This window comes from Salvelinus fontinalis, chromosome 15 (genome assembly GCF_029448725.1).
Source record: "Salvelinus fontinalis isolate EN_2023a chromosome 15, ASM2944872v1, whole genome shotgun sequence".
Lineage (NCBI taxonomy): Eukaryota > Metazoa > Chordata > Actinopteri > Salmoniformes > Salmonidae > Salvelinus > Salvelinus fontinalis.
The window spans coordinates 46,375,358-46,392,608 of NC_074679.1; the positions used below are offsets into that span (position 1 = coordinate 46,375,358).

At 47.5% G+C, this 17,251-nt stretch overlaps 1 protein-coding gene across 4 annotated transcripts in view; it reads right to left on the minus strand.

The window, feature by feature from the left end:
- Positions 1-207: 207 nt before the first annotated feature.
- Positions 208-17,251, minus strand: part of LOC129812064 (alpha-(1,6)-fucosyltransferase) — a 122,086-nt gene continuing 105,042 nt past the window's right edge. For all 4 annotated transcript variants that reach the window (XM_055863996.1, XM_055863998.1, XM_055863997.1 and 1 more), the window contains 7 exons: positions 16,880-17,042; positions 16,199-16,313; positions 13,542-13,779; positions 10,979-11,225; positions 4,482-4,658; positions 3,869-4,019; positions 208-2,267 (listed from right to left, as the gene is read on the minus strand). In XM_055863996.1, the coding sequence (XP_055719971.1) occupies positions 1,938-2,267; positions 3,869-4,019; positions 4,482-4,658; positions 10,979-11,225; positions 13,542-13,779; positions 16,199-16,313; positions 16,880-16,944 (1,323 nt within the window). In that variant the 5' untranslated portion in view covers positions 16,945-17,042 and the 3' untranslated portion in view covers positions 208-1,937. The remainder of the gene's footprint in view (positions 2,268-3,868; positions 4,020-4,481; positions 4,659-10,978; positions 11,226-13,541; positions 13,780-16,198; positions 16,314-16,879; positions 17,043-17,251) is intronic.

Sequence of the window (17,251 nt, forward strand, 5' to 3'; positions counted from 1 at the left end):
CAAAACATGTTGAAAGTAAAGTCAATAAATTTCACGAGAGAGATTCATCTTTCAGTTTATATCCACTTTTCTTACAAAAAATTAGGGCAGTATCTGTTAGAAATGTCTAAACTTAGATTTTGGTGGGCTTAATAGGTACACTTGCTCTACTCTGAACAACAAAGCATTTGAGTGGACTGTGGGAACAGACACAGAAACACAAACAAGTTGAGCCGATCACTTTATTTGATCTGCTTTTATCAAAGACAATGCCCAGAAACATAAAATATGAACATTTCTTCATGGTGGACAATAATCATATTCGTCGTTAATCATCATCTTCATCAATTCTATCATCATCATCATACGTAAATAATCGTTGTTTGTAATCTTTTATAGTGTAGTTGTCAATTTTCATTTTTCTTTCAAATTCAAAAACATTAAAATAACATTTTAAAAAGGACATGGACAACAGAAAATGAGTAAGACACAGTTAAGTGAGTCTGGACTGGAGTGTACAGTTTTCTGCATGTAGCCTTCTGCATATATAGTATTCTGCATATACAGTATTCTGCATATATAGTATTCTGCATATACAGTATTCTGCATATATAGTATTCTGCATATACAGTATTCTGCATATACAGTATTCTGCATATATAGTATTCTGCATATACAGTATTCTGCATATACAGTATTCTGCATATATAGTATTCTGCATATACAGTATTCTGCATATACAGCTCTCTATTATGCATGTAGTATTCTGTATGTACAGTATTCTGCATCTAGTATTCTGCATATACAGTATTCTGCATATATAGTATTCTGCATATACAGCTCTCTATTATGCATGTCGTTTTCTGTATGTACAGTATTCTGAATGTGGTATTCTGCATATACAGTATTCTACATGTGGTATTCTGCATATACAGTATTCTACATGTAGTATTCTGCATATACAGTATTCTGAATGTGGTATTCTGCATATACAGTTTTCTCTATTATGTACAGCATGTAGTATTCTGCATGTGCAGTATCTGCATGGCAAGGCCTGGGTCCTTATGGCTCTGACGTCACTTTGACACGAACAAAAACAGAGACACGCGGAGAGAAGAAGTACAGAAGCCATTTTCCTTAGTAGGCACCCTTATTTGGACTCACACACACACACCCCGCACACATGCTTGAACGCTCACACACACGCACACTCTCGCACACACCAACGACAACAACTAAAAACATTAAAATCACTTATCCAAAAGCACAATATGGCGGGTGAAAAATGAATAGAGGGTGGGCCAGAAAAAAAATGCACGAGTTGGCATAAGTTGAAATGGAGTGAGTGAAGAAAGGAGTGGAAGGAGGAGAGGAAGCAGGGGCAGGAAGAAAAGAGGGAAGAAAACAATTGGCTACAACCAATGTCCACAAGAAGAGAAGAGAACAGCACAGGAGGAGAGGAGAAAGTCAAGAGTTTGTTTGTTGGCTCTTACAGTTCACAATTAGTTCTCTTTGTAGTTCTTTTTTCAGTCATCATTCTGAGGTTTCTCAGTTATTTCAACTATTATTTAAATAAAGAGCTCTGATTGGGCGATCCCTTCATCATTCCACCGGAGTGCTATCATTTGTTTATTCCTTATTTTCGTTTTTTCTTTCATTTCTTTGCGAATTGTAGTCTTTTATTTACCCCCCTGACGGAGGGAGTCACTGGAGGGTCCTAGTCCCGGAGGGTCAGGTTGGTGAAGAGTAAGTCAGATACCCTGTAAATACTCCGCATGCCGCATTTCACAAACGCGCACACACACACACACTCATACTCACACACACTTCAACTGACCAAGACCCACACTCATTCAAAGTGCTTTCCCCTTCGTCCCCTCTCTCGGGCTAAAGGTCCACGTTTTCTCTCATAAGTTAGCAGTGTCTGTCTGCGCAGCAGTCTGTATCTCAGTCTATCTCTACTGATTCAGCATCTTATCTGCCTCGGGGTACGTAGGATACTTTACGGTCTCGATCTTCTCTTTCACCTTGTAGGACGGGTAGAGGCCGGTGCGGCCCGTCTTGCGGTTGATGCCCTTGGAGTTGCCGTCCCAGTGGTTCCCCGCCACCCCGATCAGGTCGCCGGGCTCTAGGGGGATGTCGTCGGAGCTCCGGGGCTGGTGGGCGTACACGGCTAGCTGGTTGTGGGCGTTCTGGCCCCCGAAGTAGTAGATGTCATCCAGGGAGTGGAAGTGAGATGAGGCGTCAGGATGGAGGGTCTGCATGATCTCATAGGCCACACGGCACACCTGGAGCAGGAACACAACACAATATACAGGACAGTATGACAAATGGAACACAGAGGCTAATATACAGTGCATTCGGAAAGTATTCAGACCCCTCTACTTTTCCCACATTTTGTTACGTTACAGACTTATTCTAAAATGGATCAAATTCTTTTTCCCCCTCATTGATTTACACACAATACCCCATGATGACAAAGAGAAAACAGGTGTTTAGAAATACGTTAGTTACATAAGTATTCAGACGCTTTACTATGAGAATCAGAGATGCAGTTAATTGCCGATTTTTGAGGTTGGTAACTAATTAACTCATCCTCTGCAGCAGAGGTAATTCTGGATCTTCCTTTCCTGTGGCGGTCCTCATTAGAGCCAGTTTCATCATAGCGCTTGATGGTTTTTGTGACTGCACTTGAAGAAACGTCCATAGTTCTAGAAGTTTTCCGGATTGACTGACCTTCATGTCTTAAAGTAATGATGGATTGTCGTTTCTCTTTGCTTATTTGAGCTGTTCTTTCCATAATATGGACTTGTTATTTTACCAAATAGGGCTATCTTCTGTATACCAACCCTACCTTTTCACAACACAACTGATTGGCTCAAATGCATTAAGAAGGAAAGGAATTCCAAATGAACTTTTAACAAGGCACACCTGTTAATTGAAATGCATTCCAGGTGATTACCTTATGAAGCTGGTTGAGAGAATGCCAAGAGTGTGCAAAGCTGTCATCAAGGCAAAGGGTGGCTACTTTGAAGAAACGCAAATATAAAATATATTTTGATTTGTTTAACAATGTTTTAGTTACTACATGATTCCATATGTGTCATTTCATAGTTTTGATGTCTTCACTATTATTCTACAATGTAGAAAATAGTAAAAAAAAAATAAAAAAAAATGGAATGAGTAGGGGTGTCCAAACTTTTGACCAGTACTGTATATATACACACACTGAGTGCACAAAACATTAGGAACACCTGCTCTTTCCATGACATAGACTGACTAGGTGAATCCAGGTGAAAGCTATGATTCCTTATTGAAGTCTTAAATCCACTTCAATCAGTGTAGATAAAAGGGAGGAGACGGGTTAAAGAAGGATATTTAAGCCCTGAGACATGTATTGTGCATGTGTGCCATTCAGCGGGTGAATGGGCAAGACAAAAGATTTAAGTGCCTTTGAACGGGGTGTGGTAGTAGGTGCCAGGCGCACCGGTTTGAGTAGAGTCCATGCACTGACGAATTGAGGCTAATAATAATACATTCCATTGAGCAGACAATTTTATCCAAAGCGACTTACAGTCATGCGTGCATATATTTTACGTACGGGTGGTCCCGGGAATCAAACCCACCATCCTGGCATTGCAAGAGTCATGCTCTACCAACTGAGATACATAGGACCTATGGTTCTATGGTGGTGATTATGGGTATGACCTTGTGACCTGACCAGGAAAAGGCAGTAGTTATGGTACAGTATCACTCAATGGCTTATTACTTAGGCCTTACTATTGTATGGGCCTTCCCAAAGTAAAGTTTTGAGGAGGAAAATAAGGAGGAGAAAGGGGAGGAGGAGGAGGAGGAAGAGGAGTAGGTAAGGTAAGAGGTGAAAGGTCACCTGTGAGGAGAAGGTGCAGACCAGGAAGTTGGTCTGGGACAGGAAGTGAATATCTAGGATGACTCCTCTCAGAGAGTTCTCGGTGTAGCGGTTATGTAGCCCCGCAGACCACGAGATGGAGTTATCACTGATGAACTCGTAGTCTGGGTACCTGAGACACACACAGAGACAGAGGCAGTCAGAGCGCTAAAGAATTGTACAGATGTCAACGTGCATTCGGCATTCATTCTTTGTATTCTCAGTACTTTGGGCACACATCAAATACAGCTTCTCGTCATCACAAACAGGTCCAGAATACCACAAGGCAGTCCTGCAGACACACACACCCACACTGCCGGCGGCACGTAGACACACACACTCATTACGCATGTTATGAAACTAAAACCACACCTCATCTGATTAACATGGACTGCAAATGGCTTGGCTGTCTCACACACACACACACACACACACACACACACACACACACACACACACACACACACACACACACACACACACACACACACACACACACACACACACACACACACACACACACACACACACACACACACACACACACACACACACACACACACACACGTACACACACACAGCCAGGCATACGCACTTAGCCTTGGCCTCCTGTAGTAGGGAGGGGTCGTCAGTGGCCAAGTAGACTCTCTTCTTGTCCACCAGCATGCGCCTGGCTAGGTGTTGGAAGTGGTCCTCTACATGTACCATGTACTCCTCTATAGGGTGAAAGGCTGCCTCTGTCCCCACCTTGTCTGTCCGTCTCACATGGACCCTACAGGACAGGACATATAGGGAAGATGGTGAGAGGAGTTAGGGGAGTGTGTGGGGTGTGTGTCTGTCTGTGCGCGTGTCTAAGAATGTGTGTATGTGTGTCTGTCTGCATGTCTCTACAGGTGTGTGTGTGTGTGAGTGATTATGTGTGTGTGAAGCAGAGCGCTCCTCTCCTAGAGTGAAGGTCATGGTGCTGTCTAGTGATGGATGGCAGAGCGGGTTGTTTGGAGAGTGGCTGGAGCACGCAGCACTCTCCCTCTGATTCTCTTTAGCTCTCTGCGTCTAGCTCGCTCCCTCTCTCCAGCTCTCACCCCCTCTCTCTCTCTCTCTCTCGCCATCTCCCTTCGCACGCTCTCCCCCTTCGATTTCTCTCCTCTCTCTCTCTCTCTCCCTCTCTCAAATTAAAATCAAATAAAATTGTATTTGTCACATGCTTCGTGAATAACAGGTGTAGACTAAAAGTGAAATGCTTGCTTACAATGCAGAGAGAAAAATAAAATACTAAAATAATACTAAAACAAGGAATAAATACATAAATACTAAAACAATAAATATAAATACACAATGATAACTTGGCTATATACATGTGCAGGGGTTCTAAGTAATTGAGGTAGATATGTACAGTGTCTTCGGAACATATTCAGACCCCTTAACTTTTTCTACATTTTGTTACGTTACAGCCTTATTCTACAAAGGATTAAATAAAACAATTTCCTCAGCAATCTACACACAATACCCCATAATGATGAACCAAAAAAACGTTTTTTTTTTTTTTTTTGTGGAAATGTATTAAAAACAAAAAAAAGGTATTTACATAAGTATTCAGACCCTTTGCTATGAGACTCGAAATTGAGCTCAGGTGCATCCTGTCACGCCCTGGCCTTAGTATTCTTTGTTTTCTTTATTATTTTAGTTAGGTCAGGGTGTGACATGGGGAATGTTTGTGTTTTGTTGGTTTTGGGTGTTTTTTATGGTAAAGGGGTTGTTGGGTATAGTATATGGGTTTGTGTTGAATACATGTGTCTAGCGTTGTCTATGTAGAACGTTTGTAGCCTGTGTCTGTATGTGCACAACGTTATTTAGCTTCACGGTCGTTTGTTGTTTTGTTCGTTTTGTTAAAGTGTTTCGTGTCGTGTTTATTTTTCGTCATCTTTTAAAATAAAAGAAGATGGCTTATTATCCAACTGCTGCGTTTTGGTCCGTCAATCCGCCACACGATCGTGACAGAATTACTCACCATTATAGGACCAAGCGGCATGGAAAGCGGCAACAGGACCTACCTACACAGGATTCATGGACATGGGAGGAGATACTGGATGGTAAGGGGCCGTGGGCTCAACCGGGAGAATATCGCCTTCCTCGTGAAGAGCTGGAGGCAGCTAAAGCCGAGAGGAGGCGATATGAGGAGGCAGCACGGAGACAAGGCTGGAAACCCGTGAGTACAACCCAAAAATTTCTTGGGGGGGGCCTTAAAGGGAGTGTGGCGAAGTCAGGTAGGAAACCTGCGCCTACTCCCTGTACTTACCGTGGAGAGCGAGAGTACGGGCAGACACCGTGTTACGCAGTAGAGCGCACGGTGTCTCCTGTACGCGTGCATAGCCCGGTTCGGTACATTTCAGCTCCACGTATCGGCCGGGCTAGACTGAGCGTTGAGCCGTATGTCATGAAGCCGGCCCAACGCATCTGGTCACCAGTGCGTCTCCTCGGGCCGGCGTACATGGCACCAGCCTTACGCATGGTGTCCCCGGTTCGCCTACATAGGCCGGTGCGGGTTATTCCACCTCCCCGCACTGGTCAGGCGACGGGGAGCATACAACCAGGTAAGGTTGGGCAGGCTCGGCGCTCAAGGGAGCCAGTACGCCTGCACGGTCCGGTATTTCCGGCGCCACCTCCCCGCCCCAACCCAGTACCACCAGTGCCTCCTCCACGCACTAGCTATATGGTGCGTGTCTCCTGCCCTTTACCACCAGTGCCTAAACCACGCATCAAGCCTCCTGTGTGTCCCCAGAGTCCTGTGCGTCCTGTTGCTGCTCCCCGCACTAGCCCTGAGATGCGTGTCCCCAGCCCGGTGCCACCAGTCCCGGCACCACGCACCAGGCCTACAGTGCGCCTCAGCCGGCAGGAGTCTGCCGTCTGCACAGCGATGACTGAACTGCCCGTCTGCCAAGCGCCATCTGAGCCATCCGTCTCCCCAGCGACATCTGAGCCATCCGTCTCCCCAGCGCCATCTGAGCCATCCGTCTCCCCAGCGCCATCTGAGCCATCCGTCTGCCATGAGCCTGCAAAGCCGCCCGTCTGCCATGAGCCTGCAAAGCCGCCCGTCTGCCATGAGCCTACTGAGCCGCCAGCCAGACAGGAGCCGCTAGAGCCGCCAGCCAGACAGGAGCCGCTAGAGCCGTCCGTCAGACAGGATCTGCCAGAGCCGCCAACCAGACAGGATCTGCCAGAGCCGCCAACCAGACAGGATCTGCCAGAGCCGCCAACCAGACAGGATCTGCCAGAGCCGCCAACCAGACAGGATCTGCCAGATCAGTCAGCCAGCCATGAGCAGCCAGATCAGTCAGCCAGCCATGAGCAGCCAGATCCGTCAGCTAGCCATGAGCAGCCAGATCCGTCAGCTAGCCATGAGCAGCCAGATCCGTCAGCTAGCCATGAGCAGCCAGATCCGTCAGCTAGCCATGAGCAGCCAGATCCGTCAGCTAGCCATGAGCAGCCAGATCCGTCAGCTAGCCATGAGCAGCCAGATCCGTCAGCTAGCCATGAGCAGCCAGATCCGTCAGCTAGCCATGAGCAGCCAGATCCGTCAGCTAGCCATGAGCAGCCAGATCCGTCAGCTAGCCATGAGCAGCCAGATCCGTCAGCTAGCCATGAGCAGCCAGATCCGTCAGCTAGCCATGAGCAGCCAGATCCGTCAGCTAGCCATGAGCAGCCAGATCCGTCAGCTAGCCATGAGCAGCCAGATCCGTCAGCTAGCCATGAGCAGCCAGATCCGTCAGCCAGCCATGAGCAGCCAGATCCGTCAGCCAGCCATGAGCAGCCAGATCCGTCAGCCAGCCATGAGCAGCCAGATCCGTCAGCCAGCCATGAGCAGCCAGATCCGTCAGCCAGCCATGAGCAGCCAGATCCGTCAGCTAGCCATGAGCAGCCAGATCCGTCAGCCAGCCATGAGCAGCCAGATCCGTCAGCCAGCCATGGGCCGTCCCTCAGTCCGGAGCTGCAGTCCCTCAGTCCGGAGCTGCCATTCCTCAGTCCGGAGCTGCCATTCCTCAGTCCGGAGCTGCCATTCCTCAGTCCGGAGCTGCCATTCCTCAGTCCGGAGCTGCCATTCCTCAGTCCGGAGCTGCCATTCCTCAGTCCGGAGCTGCCATTCCTCAGTCCGGAGCTGCCATTCCTCAGTCCGGAGCTGCCCCTTACCCTGGTGCTGCCCCTTACCCTGGTGCTGCCCCTTACCCTGGTGCTGCCCCTTACCCTGGTGCTGCCCCTTACCCTGGTGCTGCCCCTTACCCTGGTACTGCCCCTTACCCTGGTACTGCCCCTTACCCTGGTACTGCCCCTTAGTCCGGAACTGCCCCTTAATGCAGTGTGGTTCATGTGGAGGGGGGTCATCTGGAGGAAGCTAAGGAGGCGGTTAGGGACTGTGGTGACGTGGGGACCACGACCAGAGCCGGAGCCGCCACCATGGATGGAAGCCCACCCAGACCCTCCCCTAGACTGTGTAATGGTGCGCCCGGTGTTCGCACCTTAAGGGGGGGGTTATGTCACGCCCTGGCCTTAGTATTCTTTGTTTTCTTTATTATTTTAGTTAGGTCAGGGTGTGACATGGGGAATGTTTGTGTTTTGTTGGTTTTGGGTGTTTTTTATGGTAAAGGGGTTGTTGGGTATAGTATATGGGTTTGTGTTGAATACATGTGTCTAGCGTTGTCTATGTAGAACGTTTGTAGCCTGTGTCTGTATGTGCACAACGTTATTTAGCTTCACGGTCGTTTGTTGTTTTGTTCGTTTTGTTAAAGTGTTTCGTGTCGTGTTTATTTTTCGTCATCTTTTAAAATAAAAGAAGATGGCTTATTATCCAACTGCTGCGTTTTGGTCCGTCAATCCGCCACACGATCGTGACACATCCTGTTTCCTTTGATCATCCTTGAGATGTTTTTACAACTTGTTTGGAGTCCACCTGTGGTAAATTCAATTGATTGGACATGAGTTGAAAAGGCACACGCCTGTCTATTTAAGGTTCCACAGTTGACAGTGCATGTCAGAGCAAAAACCAAGCCTTTAGGTCGAAGGAATTGTCCGTAGAGCTCTGAGACCGGATTGGGACGAGGCACAGATCTGGGGAAGGGTACCAAAAAATGTCTTCAGCATTGAAGGTCCCCAAGAACACAGTGGCCTCCAACATTCTTAAATGGAAGAAGTTTGCAACCACCAAGACTCTTCCTAGAGCTGGCCGCCCGGCCAAACCGAGCAATCGGGGTCTTGATTAGGGAGGTGAACAGAAACCTGATGGTCACTCTGACAGAGCTCTAGAGTTCCTCTGTGTAGATGGGAAAACCATCTCTGCAGCACTCCACCAATCAGGCCTTTATGGTAGAGTTGTCAGACGGAAGCCACGCCTCTGTTAAAGGCACATGACAGCCTGCTTGGAGTTTGCCAAAAGGCACAAAGATTCTCAGACCATGAGAAACATTATTCTCTGGTCTGATGAAACCTGTGTTGTGACAAGGTAGGGGTGATGTACAGAAGATAGCCCTATTTGGTAAAAGACAAAGTCCATATTATGGCAAGAACAGCTCAAATAAGCAAAGAGAAATGACAGTCCATCATTACCTTAAGACATGAAGGTCAGTCAATCTGGAAAATGTAAAGAACTGAAAGTTTCGTAAAAGTGCTGTCGCAAAAACCATCAAGCGCTATGATGAAACTGGCTCTCATGAGGACTGCCACAGGAAAGGAAGACCCAGAGTTACCTATGCTGCAGAGGATGTTCCTTAGAGTTACCAGTCTCAGAAATTGCAGCCCAAATAAATGCTTCACAGAGTTCAAGTAACAGACACATCTCAACATCAACTGTTCAGAGGAGACCGCGTGAATCATGCCTTCATGGTTGAATTGCTGCAAAGAAACAACTACTAAAGGACACCAGTACGAAGAAGAAACTTGCTTCAGCCAAGAAACACGAGCAATGCACAATAGACCGGTGGAAATCTGTCCTTTGGTCTGATGAGTCCAAATCTGAGATTTCTGGTTCCAAGCGCTGTGACTTCGTGAGACGCAGAGTAGGTGGACGGATGATCTCTGCATTTATAGTTCCTAGGAGGTGTGATGGTGCTTTGCTGGTGACAGTGTCTGTGATTTATTTAGAATTCAAGGCACACTTTACCAGCATGGCTACCACAGCATTCTGCAGCGATACGCCATCCCATCTGCTTTGCACTTAGTAGGACTATCATTTGTTTTTCAATAAGACAATGACCCAAAGCACACCTCAAGGCTGTGTAAGGGCTATTTGACCAAGCAGGAGATTGATGGAGTGCTGAATCAGATGACCTGGCCTCCTCAATCAACTGACCTCAACCCAGTTGAGATAGTTTGGGATGAGTTGGACCGCAGAGTGAAGGAAAAGCAGCCAACAAGTGCTCAGCATATGTGGGAACTCCTTCAAGACCGTTGGAAAAGCATTCCAGGTGAAGCTGGTTGAGAGAATGCCAAGAGTGTGCAAAGCAGTCATCAAGGCAAAGCGTGGCTACTGTGAAGAATCTAAAATCTAAAATCTATTTTGATTTGTTTAAAACCTTTTTGGTTACTACATGATTCCATATGTGCTATTTCATAGTTTTGATGTCTTCACTACTATTCTACAATGTAGAAAATAGTACAAAATAAAGAAACACCTTGAAGGAGTAGGTGTGTCCAAACTTTTGACTGGTACTGTATATAAATCACACGTGTTGCCGACACCTACAGTGTGGTAGTTCCTGAGAAGGTTTTAGAGGAGAGAAAATCCCACTATGCACTACAAAGAGACAGACAACCCAGCCTTTCACAGGACTCCCTCCCTCCCTCCCTCCCTCCCTCCCTCCCTCCCTCCCTCCCTCCCTCCCTCCCTCCCTCCCTCCCACAACGTAAAAGGAAAATAACTGCTTTTACTTTTCAATTACATCTCTCAGTGGGGATAGCGATAAGGAATGTGTGTGCATGGGTGTTTGTATCCATTAGGGATAGATAGAGGGGCCAAAAAGAAAAAGCACGTGTGTGTCTGTGTAGGCGTGTGTGCGCGCGCACGTACAGTACACGTGTGCTTGCATGCATAGTGTGTCCACCTACCCTATGATGGGGTGCCTAAAGCCCAGTTTGGCGGTGGTATCCTGGATCTCCTTCTCCAGCCAGGCCTGGGGCCGGATCAGGTACTTGACAAACTGAGACACCCACCAGACGGACGGGTCACCATGGAGCCGGTGGAGGCGCTGGGCCAGGTCCTCGGGAATGGCCAGGGGCAGGTAGGGGGGGCGGGGGTGCAGGCTGTCCACGATGGGTAACTCCACCACCTGGACGTCTTTGTCGTTCGCCTCGCCTGCGGGAGAGAGGGAGGAGCGGGGGTTAATAAAAAGAGTGGACGGAACGGCAGATAGGGAGAAGGCAAGAGACCGAGAGAGAGAGAGAGCGAGTCGGAGCGGGAGAGATAGAAGGTAACAATAGAGTGCTTTTGACATACAGACAGAGAGATATATCAACGATCAGATCACTAGCCTCCAGCACCGGGGTTTGATGCATGTAGCAGTGAAGATGCACTAAGCATCAGGGTGTGCATGAGGAGCTGTCTGAACAGCAGAACTCAGGGAGAAGAGTTCCTCTTCCCTCTCTCTCTCTCGCTGGTTCTGCATGTATCCCCCCCAGGACACCCTGTCCTACAGTTCTTATTATTAAAACACAAGACAAAAGGTATTTCGTGGCCTGTGAGTGGTTAGTTAAAGGGCTATTGCACTCCTTGACCCTTCCTCTCGGGAGGTATAGGAGTGCTGTTGATTCTCCGATAGAGAGTAACAATTAGTGTCACGTGCCTCAAGGAGAGTTTTAATGAACATTTATCAAGTCAATAAAATATGAACGAATGACTTATAACATATGGGACATTCCCACGGAGGAAAGGAAGAGAGAGTGAAGAAGGGGTAGAGAGATCCCTTGAATTCTCTCTCTCCCAATAAAAAAAAATACAAAGCACACAATGAAAATAAGAGATTTAGATTTGAATGAACTGGAATATTTCACCAAACAAAACCAGTAAAGACAGCTCCAATCACCATTTTGCAATATATCAAATAAATACAAATAATCATGAAGCTACAAATACAGCTAAGAGAGAAACAAACAGACTGCATGTGCACATCAGTGTCCAGAATTTAAATCTTGCGCTGCATTAAATATTAAAAGGCTATTTTTTTCTCTCTCTCTTCTCATCGAAAGAAGTATTTAGGAAATTGCCTGGCCTGGCTTATATAACCCTGCTGTCAGATTTCAGCGGTGAGACTAGAGGGTTTCTCTCTGGCTGCACTAATAAATTATCTCTCTCTCAACCCTCTCTCCCTTTTCAGGCTAATTAGGAAAGACCTAAAATCTAAATTACATCTTGAAGAAATTAAGGGGACGGGGGACGGGGACGGGGACGGGGGGGTTAGAGGGTGTGTTGTGTTTGCTGTAATTCTTGCTGCGAGTGTTTTGAGTGCGGGATAGGGTTATAATCCATCCACCACGGTAGTGATGTCTGTCTCCGTCCTTCTGTTCCTCTCTGCCTCAGACCTGACAAGGGCACATCAATGTCTCAGACAACCAATCATTTACCAATGCCGTAAACTACATAATGCTTTAACGGTATTAATAAAACCAAACTGGGTCGATGACGGTCACCCACTTACTGTTCCGTTCTACGCAGCCCAGTCACAAGGTTCAAGGCTAGAGTCCCTACGGTTGATTTCCACATGGCACCGTTTCCTACTGTATATAATGCTATTCTATGTTACCCTTTGTTCGCTCCTTCTCTCCCTCCAGTCAATCTCTCGTTTCCTCCAGCCTTTCATCTCTCCAGATCATTTTATTCCTCCAGTCTCTCTTTTTCCTCTTTCTTCTCCTTTCTCTCCGCTCCTTCCTCCTATTCTCTTCAATCTTGCCTTCGCTGTTCTCTCCTTCAGTCTCTCTCTCTGTCTCTTTCCTATCTTCAAAACTTTGTTCTTCTAGCGTCTGTCTTTTCTCCTCGGTCCTCTCAACTGGAGGACCTACTTCAGCAGTAACACTGGTACAGGGAGACAAGCCCTCTGAACAAAGAGAAAAAGGTACCATTTTGCTGTTTTTGAGGTCAGTTCTTTCATGTTTGTTTGCCATTCTCTTGCTCAGGCACTATACTTGGATGCTTTGTGTTAAAAAATAAGAAGAAGAAGTGTGACAATTGAAAGTGTGACAGTTGAAGGTGCCTCTCTCTCTCTCTCTCGCTCTCTCTCTCTCTCTCTCATGTTGAGAGGACATATATATATATATACACATACACACTCTCTCTCTATTGACCTCTAGCCAAGGCTGTTTTTCATCGTATTCTGTTTTTCATCTCATTCCCAGACCTGTAGTAGCCCCTTCTGATGTGAGAAGAAGAAAGAGAGTAAAATAGTGTCGGGGCAGATTCAGAGCTCCACAATACTCATCATCATTCTCCATGTACCACGCATAGATGTATAACGTGATTCTGTTTTTATGGTATCCTGCACACTGCGTGAGGTCTGTTGCTATGGACAGAACCCCAACTGAGGACAGAGGGCAGAATGTGTTCAGTCTGCGTCTGGCCTGTTGTCATGGACACGACCCCAATATCAGAGGTCAGAGATCACGTCATGGGTCAACACACCTGACCAGTGTCCGGTGGTGACCCCGGTGCGGTCGGTGCACGTCTGACTGACCGGGAGGAAGACGGTCTCCCAGCCTCCCGTGGCGTAGCGCCAGTTCTGGGACTCCAGGATGAGGGTACGCTGGGTGCCGTAGGCGATCATGAAGCAGTAGACCACGTGGTGCAGCTGGCAGCCGTAGCCACAGCCCTTGTTGATGTTACACACCAGCTTCCTGGCCTTGGAGCAGTCCTGGGGGTTCTGGAGAGGAGAAGGGAGGGGAAGGGACAGGAGGTGGGATTGTTACAACACAGTGAGGCCTGAGGTGCCTGGTTAGTAAATGTTATGGTGAAGACCAGCGAGTCGACGCATTGTCACGCATTTGAGAGCCAAAAGTGTATTTCAGTGTGCAGGTTCTTCTGCTTACGTTCTCTTTACCTTATCAAAATGCAGACGTACTATCCTTTCTGTACTAGGAATACAGAGACAGACAGACAGACACGCCCTAGTGGGCCCAGAAGGCTTTGACTGGCGTTCTACTTCATACTTCAAAACTAGGTGTCTGTCTGCTCTGCTGGAGTGGAGTCAGGGAGGGTCTGTAGGCAACATCCATTACCGTGACCATTCCCTTTGTTAACTCCTATCCCGATCCTGAGAATCAGGTTGAGAACATGTTAACAAAGATCTATGACTGCAGCTCTGAGACTGTAGGAGCTTGTGTGTGTGTGTGTGTGTGTGTGTGTGTGTGTGTGTGTGTGTGTGTGTGTGTGTGTGTGTGTGTGTGTGTGTGTGTGTGTGTGTGTGTGTGTGTGAGAGACTCGAGGGGGGTAGATTATGGGAAGGTCAACCGTCAGGCAATGGCAGTTGACGGGAGATGTATGGTGGGGACTGGCGAGCATGGGGAGAGAGACAGAGAGTGAGAGAGTGTAGTGTGTGTATATGCATGTGAATGTGTGTGGCTGCAATTATATTTGTGTGTGTGTGTGTGTGTGTGTGTATAAGCAGCAAAGGGATAGTCTACCTCCATTGACTGTGTGACTGGTGATGGAAAGCGGAGGCAGGGCCAGAGAGACAGGCAATACTAATGCTCCTCCATCACACAGCCACTATGTTATCAGACTAGCCCACACACACGCACGCACGCACGCACGCACGCACGCACGCACGCACACTCACACACACACACACACACACACACACACACACACACACACACACACACTTCATCAAGTTAATCACTAGCTAGCTAACGTTAATAGCACACAGGGACTCAATATGACTAATTAACAACCTCTACCCTGCTCTCACCATTCCTTATTATTACCTAGCCTATACACACACACGTTGGGCCAGTAACCGAAAGGTCTCTGGTTCGGAATACCCAAGCCGACAAGGTGAAAGATCTGTCAATGTACCCTTGAGCAAGACACTTAACCCTAATTTGTTCTAGGGGAGTCGTGCTACTATGGCTGACCCTGTAAAACAACACATTTCACCGCATCTATCAGGTGTAACATCTGCTTCCAGCTTCCAGCTCACACTCAAAAAACACATAGATCCCCTGAATGCAGCTCACTCTCCAGATCCCAATCACCTGAACTCTGATCACCTGTTCACACACCTGCATGTCCTCCTCCCACACTATTTAGTTCAGTTCTGTGCACCCCATCATTGTGAGCTATTGTTTGTTTTGTGACACACTTCTATTCGAAACTCTGTTTTTTCCCGTCCGTCTCTCCTCCTGTGTATGATAGTTTTTGCCTGCCTCACTAACGACGCCTGTTCCCTGCCTGTACTTTAGCCTATTGGATTTCCTGTTATCAACCTATTGCCTGATCTCCCGGATGACGTTACTAGCCTTTTCCCTGCCTGTACTGTTGCCTTTTTGGACCTCCTGTGTATGACCTTCTGCCGGCCCCTGGACCCAGCTACCTGCCTCCTCCTTTACTAATAAACACCTGCTGCGCCCTGCGCTTGAAACCAGCTCTGTCTCCCCTCGTGTTCAATGCAGTATGTGACAATATTCTTTTCATATGCACTCGCACACACACCCATGCACGCACGCACACTTACACGCACGAATGGCCATTTTCTGTAATATATTAGTAAACGGACACAGTTTGGGTTCTTGTCACTCTCACAAACAGAACAAAGTTGCATAACCTAGTTAGCTCAACTTCTTTACGAGACGTACAGCAGGGAACTTTGAAGGTTCTCTATGGTTCCCCTGTTGAATGACACTGTGTCGTGAGGCCTGGCACCAACAACACCATTGCACACGTGTCAAGAGGAGGGAGAGAAGCCTCTTGCTGTCCCTGCAGATATAAGCCCAACTAACAGCGGAGATGGTAGACAATCACATCCTTGGCTGTCTTAATCCTGTTATACAGTACACTGGCAGTGGGGAGCTCTACCTGCCTCTCCATACAGACCTGCTCAGCCCACACACACAGTACAGACCAGCATTACCGTGACAGAAAATTGCCCTAATAAAAGCTGAACAGATTTTGATTTGTATAAAATGATCAGATAAAGTCTATGCAGACGATTAAGTGACGTGTGGAATATCCCTACGTGGATTGTAACCAGTCCCTGGTGTGTGGTAAAAGCCCCATCCTCATCTCCGGCGGGTGTCCATACATGTACGAGGTGTTGAGCTGTGTGGTGGACATTACGGTACCTGGAGGTATGTGATCCTGTTCTGTACCAGGTCAGACAGGTCCTTGGCCTCCTTCTCTCTCCAGTCTCCTGCTCCGTCAGCCTGGCTCAGGTAGTGCAGGTCAGTCATGATGGACCTGGGGTCAACACACAGGCGCGCACGCGCGCACATTAACACAGGGTTAGAGGTCCCAGCTGGGTCGTAGCGTTGCAAGGCTCCCGTGGTGAATTATGTAACATGTTAGCCACGTGTGTTCTGGTGGAAACGTGTGTGTCTGTGTGTGATAGAAGAGAAGACACTTTCCATCTTTCGATCGACAACAACCGACGCGACCTTGAAAAAGTTGCCCCGAACCGAGTGAGACATTCATCTCCTTATAGGAGCCAAGGGCTTGAGTCCCTTTTCCAAAATCGGGTGCTGATAGAAGAGGTTCCTTTTCTGGGCATTTTACAACTTTTCAGGGTGTGTGTAAGTACATTTATGTGACCTCTGCTGGTGCCCAGGTCCCGTAGAAAAGTATGTCTGTCTGTGTTTGTGTCTGTCTGTGTGTGTGTGTGTGTATATGTGTGTATAAGTGTCTTTGTGTGTGTGTGCATGAGAGCATGAGACGAGAGCGTGTGTGAGCGTGACCTCTACAGGTGCCCCAGGTCCTGCAGCAAAGTGTGTGTGTGTGTGTGTGAGACGAGAGTGTGTGTGTGTTACCTCTGCTGGTGTCCCAGCTCCTGCAGCAGTGTGTCGATGTGTTTCTGCAGGTCCCCCTGCTCCATGTGACCCAGCTTCTTGACCTCACTGCGGACAAAGTACCAGATCTCCTTCACTCCGTTCTCTATCTTCCTCCGCAGCTCTTCCTGGTTCCTACCTGGCCCTGGATATAAGAAAAACACAGGAAGGGAAAAAGGTCATCTCCCATCCGTCATTCAATCATATGCGTTTTGGGAGAACACATATATACGATAACATCACACATAGACAGCTGAGATTTTCTCTAGCACCATATAATGGTTGCCCTTAGACACAGATCCTGGATCAGCTAAGAACACAGGACATCACATCACACATAGACAGCTGATCCCT